This window comes from Malaya genurostris, chromosome 1, assembly GCF_030247185.1.
Source record: "Malaya genurostris strain Urasoe2022 chromosome 1, Malgen_1.1, whole genome shotgun sequence".
Classification (NCBI taxonomy): domain Eukaryota; kingdom Metazoa; phylum Arthropoda; class Insecta; order Diptera; family Culicidae; genus Malaya; species Malaya genurostris.
In genome coordinates this window covers 96,619,234-96,629,944 of record NC_080570.1, presented here as the reverse complement: position 1 = coordinate 96,629,944, position 10,711 = coordinate 96,619,234, and the positions used below count along the sequence as shown (strand labels likewise).

At 36.9% G+C, this 10,711-nt stretch overlaps 1 protein-coding gene across 3 annotated transcripts; it reads left to right on the top strand.

Moving 5' to 3' along the window:
* Positions 1-74: 74 nt before the first annotated feature.
* On the top strand, positions 75-5,746 carry LOC131425177 (uncharacterized protein K02A2.6-like). 3 transcript variants are annotated; one of them, XM_058586831.1, is made up of 3 exons: positions 75-634; positions 879-1,141; positions 2,533-5,746. In XM_058586831.1, exon 3 carries the CDS (start codon positions 2,600-2,602, stop codon positions 5,525-5,527), a length of 2,928 nt encoding a protein of 975 aa, XP_058442814.1. In that variant the 5' UTR covers positions 75-634; positions 879-1,141; positions 2,533-2,599; the 3' UTR covers positions 5,528-5,746. The 3 variants fall into 3 exon arrangements, with proteins under 3 accessions (XP_058442814.1, XP_058442815.1, XP_058442813.1); XM_058586832.1 differs by having other exon boundaries at positions 879-2,633; positions 5,129-5,746; XM_058586830.1 differs by having other exon boundaries at positions 879-5,746.
* The last annotated feature ends 4,965 nt before the right edge of the window (positions 5,747-10,711 follow it).

Sequence of the window (10,711 nt, the reverse complement as noted above, 5' to 3'; positions counted from 1 at the left end):
TTTGGACTTAGTCGTATATCTACACTAGTTACGGAGTTACGGATACGAAACAACTAGTTTTTAACTGATCTTCAATATGCCACTAGTCTAAACTGCGCTTTTTGTATATTTGTATCCGAACCCCGACCCTAATGCTACGGGTATTGGTCGGGTTCGGATACAGAAAAAGATATGTTTGTCAGGTTCTGGTCGGGTGCCGATTTTTTTCATTTTCAATGGGTAGTGAAATGTGAAGTGACTACAGTTTTTTAATATCATAATTGTAGTAGTTCGTAATATGTATATAGCACCCTTTCAGTCGGCTTAAATGATACGGTAAAAAGATATAAACCTCGAATGAGTTGCCAGATTTCAGTCGCTATAAAAGCACTCGACTTAATTGAATAAACTCTCTTTGTAAAACGTCAGTCATCGACTCAACAGTCAGTTCTCTGCGAAGTATTGAGAAAGCCATCGCGTAGATTTCAGTGGCGACGAGAAAAAGTAATTTTTTATAAAATCCGGGAGGAGTTTTTACCCGGTAGTGAGTAAGTGAAAAAGATATATAAAATCTGGGGGTATAATTTTGCCCGGTAGTGCGCTGGTAATAAAATAGTGTTTAAAACGCTTGGTGTGCTGGACATTTTGTTTGCAGGTGAGTCGGTGGCGTCGGTTTTATTTGCCTCTTTTGTAAGCCATTTTGGATTCCATTATACCAGTTGGCAAATTATATTGGAAATCAATTTTTTTTATTTAAAATTTTTAATACAAAGAGGTAGATTTTCTTTGTTCTGTTGAATTTTATAATATCGCTAAATTTGTTTGTGATATCTGTAAACGTATTTTATTCACAATTGTATCAAATTCAAAGAACTTATTGTTTGTTCTTTTGTCACCAGGCAGAGCGCGGAAATTTGGCCGCTGCGTTGCGGATTTGTCTGTGTGACCGGCATTGGAGGATTTTGAGCGCAAATTGCTCTGGAAATATTCTGTTTTTTTGGATACTGGGAAAAACCGTTCCCAGAGCGAGATTTTGGATACACGACAATCTGCTTGTTGGTTGCTACTGCTGCTGCGGTGCCGTTTTCGCTGCTACCCCGAGCTGAGATATTTTTTTTGAGGAAATTTTTTTTTGTCTGGATTGAGCAGAATTTTGTTTAAGGTACGTGTTTTTTTTATTGTCTATGGTTGATTTTTTAATATATTTTAAACATATACATATATTGTTTTTTACAAGTGCAGTATATATATACATACATATAGATATATTTTTGTATTGTTTCAATTAGATATTTTTTACTTGGAGCGTTTCAATCTTTCTTATATATATTTTTACGCTTTTTTTGCTTTCTCAAGCATGCCGTTGATTGGCAGTGTTGAGCCTTATGTACCGGGTACTATTTCGTTTGCCCAATATATTGAACAGATCGAATGGGTGTTTCGTTGCAATAAAGTTCCAGAAAATGATAAAAAAACGTACTTCCTTGCGTTGTGCGGACAAGAAACTTATAGTGAGCTAAAACTCTTGCATCCTGGTGTAGATCTTTCTACTATGGCTTTTGACGCCATCATTGAATCTCTAAAAAAAAGATTTGACAAGTCGGATACGGATATGTTCCAACGATACAAATTTTACACCATGTTGCAAGGGGACGATGAAAAGGCAGAGGATTTTATTCTCAAGGTTAAGTTGCAAGCTGAAAGTTGTGAGTTTGGAGCATTTAAAGAAACAGCCATTCGCGACAAATTAGTGATGGGAGTATTTGATAAAAATGTTCAACAGCGTCTTTTAGAAGAAGAAGATCTCACTTTGGCTAGAGCTGAAAAAATTATAGTGAATAGGGAAGTTGCCGGGGTGCGTACAAAAATTATAAATGACGGAAAGTTTACAGTTGTTGCTAAATTGGATAGTGACGATAGAAAAGTGTTTAACAATAGGCGACGTGCTAGGAGTAGAGAAAGGAATATTCGCAATAGAAGCAATAGTTTTAGTAGAAGTCGTAGTAGGTCTTTTTCGGCGGGCAGAAGAACATTTTTTTGTCAATTTTGTCGCAAGAAGGGCCATACAAAGAAATATTGCTTTGAATTGAAGCGTAAGAAGAAAATGCATGTAAAATTTGTCGACACCCCTCCCGCAGCTCAAACAGCTAGTAGAACTGATTATTTTAAAAGATTGAAAAATGATATGCAAAGTAGTGATTCAGAATCTGATGATAAATGTTTGAAAATAGAGTTAGTGAAGAATATTAGCGAACCATGCTTGGTGGACGTTTTGGTGGAGGATGCGAAGCTTTCTATGGAAGTGGATTGTGGTTCTGCTGTTAGCGTGGTTGGCGAACATATTTTCAGAAAAAGATTTGGCTATCTGCCTCTCTTGCCATACAAGAATAATTTGGTTGTGGTTGATGGAGCCAGGTTGGAAGTTTTGGGAATCGTTTTAGTATCGGTTGAGGTTGCAGGAAAGCGATGTTCGGACCAGGAGTTGATCGTGTTGAAAAATATAAGGAATTCATGCAAAATTTCTCCACTTTTTGGCCGCAAATGGCTTGATAGTTTTTTCCCAGATTGGCGCAAGACATTTTCTAACTGTGCAAGCATCAACCAGGTTTTGGTTTCGGATATGAAAATAGATTCGGTGGTTGAAGATGTGAAGAGTAAGTTTAAACATATTTTTAATAAAACGTTTTCAGACCCAATTGTGGGTTATGAGGCAGATCTTGTCCTGAAGGAAGACAGACCAATTTTCAGAAAGGCCTATGAAGTCCCTTTGAGATTGAAGCAAAAAGTAATAGAACACCTTGATTCTCTTGAAAAAGATGGAGTAATCACGCCTGTTGAGGTGAGTGAATGGGCATCACCTGTTGTGGTGGTGATGAAGAAAGATCATGGTATTCGTTTGGTTATTGATTGTAGGGTCTCTATCAATAAAGTAATCACACCCAATACTTACCCGCTTCCAGTGGCTCAAGATTTGTTCGCATCGTTATCAGGAGCTAAAGTTTTTTGTTCCTTAGACCTTGCTGGTGCATATACTCAGTTGAGACTTTCCAAAAGATCTAGAAAATTCATGATAATAAACACTTTAAAAGGATTGTATTGTTACAATAGGCTACCACAAGGAGCATCTTCAAGCGCATCGATTTTTCAAAGAGTTATGGACCAGATTTTGAAAGGTTTGCCGATGGTTTTCTGTTACCTTGATGATGTACTCATAGCAGGTGTTGACTTTGAAGACTGTCAGAGGAAGCTTTATTTAGTCTTAGAGAGATTGGCTAAGGCTAATATAAAGGTAAACTTAAAAAAATGCAAGTTTTTTGTTCATACTTTGCCTTATCTTGGACATGTTATCACAGATAAAGGTTTGATGCCTTGTCCAGAAAAAGTTCAAACAATTCGTGATGCAAAGTCACCACAAAATGTTACCGAACTTAAGGCGTTTTTGGGGTTACTGAATTTTTATGGAAAGTTTATTCCCCATTTGTCATCACATCTAAGCTGTTTGTATAATTTACTGAAAAAAGACACTAGATTCCACTGGTCAGAAAATTGTCAAAACACTTTTAATTTCTGCAAAACTAAGTTATTAAATAGTAATTTATTAGAATATTTCGATCCCGACAAACCAATTGTAGTGGTGTCAGATGCTTGCAATTATGGACTAGGTGGAGTGATTGCACATGTTGTAAATGGAATAGAAAAGCCAATTTCGTTTACGTCGTTTTCTTTGAACAAAGCACAACAATCATACCCTATAATTCATCTAGAAGCTTTGGCGGTGGTGAGTACAGTGAAGAAATTTCACAAGTTTTTGTACGGGAAAAAATTTACTGTTTACACGGATCACAAACCGCTAATTGGGATATTTGGCAAAGAAGGTAGAAATGCATTGTATGCCACAAGATTGCAGAGATATGTCTTGGAGCTATCAATATATGAATTTGATATTGTTTATCGTCCGTCTACCCGAATGGGAAACGCAGACTTTTGCTCTAGATTCCCATTATCCACGGAAGTGCCTAAATATTTACAGAGAGAATTCATCAAACGATTGAATATGTCGTCAAGCATTCCAATTGATTATAGGAGAATAGCAAAAGAAACTGAGCTGGATGATTTTTTGCAACAAATTAAAACTTTTCTTAGAAAAGGATGGCCAGAGAGATTGGATAAGAGATTTAAAGATGTGCACGCTCATTATCTGGATTTGGAGGAAGTAGACGGATGTATGTTGTTTCAAGACAGGGTAATTATTCCGGTGGCATTGAAACGTAATGTTTTAGAGATTTTACATCAAAATCATGTGGGTATAGCAAAGATAAAGCAGTTGGCACGTAGATCCGTTTATTGGTTCGGGTTGAACAGAGACATCGAAGATTTTGTAAGAGCATGCAAGATATGTAATCAAATGGCTATAGTACATAAAAAAGCACCTATCGAGGGTTGGATACCTACCTCACGACCTTTTAGTCGCATACATGCCGATTTCTTTTATTTCCAGCAAAAAGTATTTTTACTAATTATCGACAGCTATTCTAAGTGGTTGGAATTGGATCATATGAAGTATGGCACCGACGGTAAGAAAGTAATAGCAAAATTTATGGCTGTGTTCGCTCGATTTGGTCTCCCAGACGTGGTGGTCACGGATGGGGGTCCGCCTTTTAATTCACATTCTTTCATCAAGTTTTTGGAGAATCAAGGAGTAAAGGTATTAAAAAGTCCGCCATACAACCCACAAAGTAATGGGCAAGCCGAGAGAATGGTGCGCCTAGTGAAGGAAGTATTTAAGAAATTTCTTTTGGATCCGCAAATTCAAAATTATGACACAGAGGAGAGAGTTAATTTATTCTTATTTAACTATAGAAATACTTGCCTGAATGATAATGGTCATTTTCCTTCGGAAAAGCTTTTTATTTTCAAACCAAAAACTATCCTTGACTTGCTTAACCCTAAATTTGACTATAAAAGAAAATTAACCAAACCACTGCATGATGTAAACCGTACTAAATCAAGTACTGACAAACAAGTACAAGATCCTTTGGCAATACTGACAGTAGGTGATCCAATCTACTATAAAAATACTAATCCTACTGACATAAAACGCTGGATAATAGCAAAATTTATAAAGCGGTTATCCACAAACGTTTTCCAGATCTCGCTCGGTGGTCGTTTGGTGTCAGCTCACAGGCATCAACTCCGTTTGGCGGAAGGAAAGCATCGGACGAGAGCGTCAGTTATTTTTGACGATTTTCCGCCAGTCCGTCTGAGCAAGCGAAGACGTGAGGATGACGATATCAACCAACACAACGCAAAGCAGCGCAACAAGCAAAATGATGAAGATTTTTATGGATTCGTTTCGGATTCGTTCATTTTCGATGGATTTGATTCGTCGGAGGAAACCATCGAAACTCGGAAATCACAAGTTCCAGTTGAGGTCGAACATGGCCAACAGAAGAACTGCTTATCCAGTGATCAAAAATCATTGCCTAACATTAGGCGTTCGAGTAGATTAAAAGTTAAGAAAATAGATAAAAATTTTGTTTACCAATGAATTCATATTATCAAATTTTGTATATAAAATGAATTGTTTCATTATATAATGTACATAATGTATTAAAAGTTTAGGATTGTATTAATTAACTGAAGAGGCAAGAATTGTAGTAGTTCGTAATATGTATATAGCACCCTTTCAGTCGGCTTAAATGATACGGTAAAAAGATATAAACCTCGAATGAGTTGCCAGATTTCAGTCGCTATAAAAGCACTCGACTTAATTGAATAAACTCTCTTTGTAAAACGTCAGTCATCGACTCAACAGTCAGTTCTCTGCGAAGTATTGAGAAAGCCATCGCGTAGATTTCAATAATAATCCTTAAATACTAAGATTAAAAGCAGACTTAATACGTATATGGTCAGTAAATATTTTGTTTCACTCAAACGCTCAGCGTGTAGAGGTGTAGACATGTATCTACCCTCTTTTAGTCACAAGCGGCCCTTACACAGAACAATATTATTGTCAATACAATACAAATCAAAACTGTTCATCAATCCGAAAATACTTTCTCTCCAGAGGGAAAATTGTCAAATATGTGCAATGAACTCTTCTCTCAATGTTTCAAAGGTCAGTTGCAATATTTGAAGCTCCAAGCGCTTGATTTTTTCAAAAAATGCGTACTCAGTTACCCATCAATTGGATTGATGGTATTGACAACACTTTGGATTGACAATAATATTGTCACGTGTAAAGGACCATTCACACATTTCAGTTCCGTGAGGGTTCAGTGCGCCGTCAGTGTTCTTTTTTTATCCGAACCCTTCCGTTCCGTTTCCGTTCCGGCACAGCCAATGACATACCAACTTCAGTGAAAATAAAAAATATCGGTGACGACGAATTTGAACCGGACCGGATATGTATGAATAGTCCTTAAGGGCCGCTACACGCTGAACATATTGCTCAAGGAAGAGAAGAACAACGCACACGGAAAATAAAAACTACCTATTATTTGACTTCTTTTTACTTAATTTTGAGTACTTCCTTTCATTCGCTCCTTCAATTGTTGTCAAAATACAAAGAGCAAAACCACCCAACAGCGAGAGTTTCGTTCAATAAGCTAAAATTAAGTAAACCGTATTAACTTGAAATTGAGTCAATATGACTCAACTATAGAGTAAATATAACTCATCTTTGAGTATTTTTTTGCATGTGTCTTACGAAAACTACCTAGAGCCACTTTACCTAAAATTAGGTTATTGAACGAAACCCCCAAATTGGGTGGAATGTACTTAAAATTAGGTTGATTTGCGGTTCCGTGCATGCGTCGTGGACGCGGCTTGTCATTTCTCGGTTAATTTTTCAAAAGGGCGTATAAGCAAGTGACAGTTTCTCTTTGTTTACTTTCTCTTCTATTAATTACCAAGCGGTTTCCACGTTTATCACTCAACTCTTTGCATGAAATGATACCCGAAACTTTCGACTTTCAAACAGAATAGTGATATCAAAGAAAATCTTTTTAATCACATCACAATAATCGAAAAAGAGAGTGATTAAAGAGAAACTGTCACTTGCTTATACGCCCTTTTGAAAAATTACCCGAGATTTCCTTTTCATTCCAAACTTACCCTCTCAAATTCGATGATCGATTGAAATGAAAATGTCACTTGCTCTACTTCATCGAGAGGTCAATAGCCTGCCCAAAATATATGTATTCCTATAATATTACTTCGTCCCTTTAAACCCGGGTCCCTGATATTTTTTCTAAGTAAATTTTTATTTCGAGCGTGGTAGCTCAAGTGCCTCTGTTGTGGGAGGCTTAACTTAGCTAGTTTAAATTTAGATTTAAATCCCAGTAGCAGACTTTAGATCTAACTATAGAATTACCCGTCACTCACATTCCAACCCCCGTAAATCCTTGACGTCGATTTACAAATTTAAACGTGGCTGATATTTTCTTCTCTTGATAGTGGAGGATAAAATAATATTTTACTTCCTTCATTTATGGCAGTCAGTATGACTCCTTATCTCATCTTTAATTTCAACCTCTTGCTGAGACCATTCTCAACAGAGATACCAGGCAAAAATTTCCAAAATCTTCAGACAGGGCTGCAAAAGTCTGTAAATCTGAAAAAATGCAGACTTCAATTTCTCTATAAAGTATGATACACAAAACTGACTTACGAGCAAAACAAAAAAGTTCGCGACTATTTCAAAAGTCTGTAAATTTTGAGTCTGCGAAAAACTCGATTTTCAAAAGTTTGCAAAAAACAATGTTGTGAATTGCTAATATCTCCAGAGAATCACCCAACATACGGGACCAGTAAATATATGATTGGACTTACCGTGAAGACTGTCTGATTCCAAATGTGAGGCAACTCACTGTTGATTCTTCTACGCGTTTATTCCAACGCCTTCTTTGATATATCATATCCCACATTTCCCTTCTCCTCCCGGAAAAAAAATTAACATATCTTAATATGTCATAATTTTTCATTAATATTATTATTTAAAAAAAATGAAATTGATGCAAATGGGAATTGAATCATGTGCAAATAATGTGAGACTCAAATATTGCCCTTTTTTATTTGTATTATGTTTTTACCCCCTTGCTTATTAACGTCACTGTGATGTTCGAAAGTTTTGCAGGGCATACACATACATTTCCTGAAACTAATTCTCTGAACAGCGTTGCCAGGTCATTTTTCTAAAAATCAGTATTCGGCACAAAAATCTATCTGTATCATATCGGTACCAGAATCTCAGAAAGGACTCGTAGCAACCTTTTCTCCTGTCTATTTATGCTATCAACGAAAATCGGTATTTATCTGTACGATCCGTGAATTATCGGTATTTTGGGAGTACATATCTGTATTGCGGTATAGAGGTCAAATATTTGTATAAATACCGATAAATCGGTATACCTGGCAACGTTATCTCTGAATGCGACCGAAAATGACAGTTAATGACAACTGTCGTTTATTCAATGTAAAATGTTAACGGTTAATAAACAGTTTCGCGTCTGCTGCTTATTTTTCAATAAAGGTTAGTTTATTTATTTATTATTTAGTATATATTTTTTTTCGTTACTAGGTTTCTTCGAGTAGTATTCTGATAGTGGGAATCATAATATATTTGTATATACAAATAACGAAGGAAATATGCAATCTGAGAAAAAAAAGAAATGGAATACAAAAATGTTTTTTTTCGTACACCAGAAACGTATGTATTTTTCCTTATTTTACTTTTTTTTAGCCGTTCATCTTTTGAACCTTATGATAAGCCATTTCTTTTTCAATTACTAAAACATAATTCCGTAAGTAATCCGGAACTTTATGTTCTCTACTCGGTCGAATTTGTTTTTCCAATACATTCTGTTTTTGTTTTTCTTTTCCCCGCCATAAGCCAACTTTTTTTGTCTGGGAAACGTGTCGTCTTAATATTTGACCTTCCTTATCGCTTAAGAGCAGATTACCGTTTGTTTCTTTTAACACCGTGTAACGTTTTGTACTAAATCTTGAATCTCCTTTAGCGCGTGTAATTCGTTCGATAATTACGTTATCCCCTGGCAGAATTTTACACTTCCTTGCGCAGCGTTTTGTGTCTTCGCGATATTTTGCCTGTAATTTGGCTTTTTTATCCAATGCGTCTAATAATTTTTCATTGTGATTAGTCCTAGTGTGACAAAGAAGAGGAAGACCACGCTTGATCTTACGACCAAGCATTACTTCTTCCGGTGGAATTTTGGTAATTGCATGGGATGCTGCGTTGTGAGCATTGATCGCGTCTTGTAGTTCTATCTGGAAGTTTGTTCCATTAGCAGATGCTATAGCCATTGCTTTGTTAATAATTTTCATATAGTTTTCAACAAGACCATTTTGTTGAGGAAACAATGGTGTTGAATATATGGTGTTAATTCCTCTCTCTGTGCAATAGTTTCTATAGTCTTCTCCACTGAACGGAGGACCGTTATCTGTTTTAATGCTTTTTGGAAACCCTTCTCTTTGAAAAATTTCTTCAAGGATGCACTTAGTGATTTCGAAACAAGTAGACTTTACTGCTCGAGCGATTAAATATCGAGAGCGATAGTCCACTATAACTAAAACAGAAATCCCCCCGAATCTTTGATACGGTCCGTTAAAATCCAGCGCTATAGTTTCCCATACTGTTTTCGGGGCCAAAATTCTGTTCATCGGAGTCGGTTTTTCTGGTCTGCCGTTAGCTGCACATACTTCGCAAGACGATACCCATTTTTCTGCATCAGTTGGCATACCTGGCCACCATACACGCTCTCGCAATATACTCTTCAGCTTGGCCGCTAGTGGGTGCCCTGTATGGGATACCTCTAACGTTTTTTCCCGGAGTTTTAGAGGTATTACTGCACAGCCATTTTTAGTGATGATACCATCATGAATTGAAAGATCAGTCGATACTAATTGAAATCTTCGAAGGTGTTTTGGCCATTTACCGGATTCTAGTGCAATGGCTACTTGTTGTAACTGCTCATCGCCTGCAGTTGCTTCTTTCAGTTCTTGTTCAGTAAGAAATTTTACAGAGTTAGCTTCTAGTGTTGCTACTTCCCAGGGGCTATTATCTTCTTCAAATGGTCCATCAATACCATCATATAACCGTGATGATGGATCAGCTATATTATCTCTGCCCCGTACGTATTCCACTGTGTAGCTATATGGACTCAATCTTAGTGCCCATCCGTCTGCTCTGGTCAAAGCTCTTTTTGAATCTTCGCGCTGCCGTTCCAAGATAAACGTTATTCCTTTTGCATCGGTGCGTAGCACAAAATCTCTTCCGAGAAGAAAGTACGAAAACCGTTCAACACCCCACACAGCGCCCAGTGCTTCTCGTTGGTTTTGTGCATATTTTTTTTCTGTTGTTAAAGCTTTGGATGCAAAACTGATTATGCGAGGTGTTTTATATTTATTTTCCTGAACCAGTACAGCTCCAAGCGCAACAGGAGAAGCATCTGTGTATAGCACAGTTTTGTCATTTTCTGAAAAATAACCCAGTGTGTTGGTACAATGGATGATCTTTTCTTTAGTGCACTCGAACGCTTTCTTTTGCTCCAATCCCCATTTCCAGGTATTCGTTGTAGCGACAGCCCATAATGGACTAGTAATGTCAGAAAATTGCTTAATATAAGGACTTATGAATGACGCAAGGCCGAGAAAGCTTCGTAATTCAGATGCAGTAGCAGGTTGTCGAAACTTCTGTATGTCTCTTATTTTG

What these genes read in the sequence shown, in the direction of transcription:
- LOC131425177 (XM_058586830.1), top strand. Translation starts at nt 1,337, where the DNA reads ATGCCGTTGATTGGCAGTGTTGAGCCTTATGTACCGGGTACTATTTCG.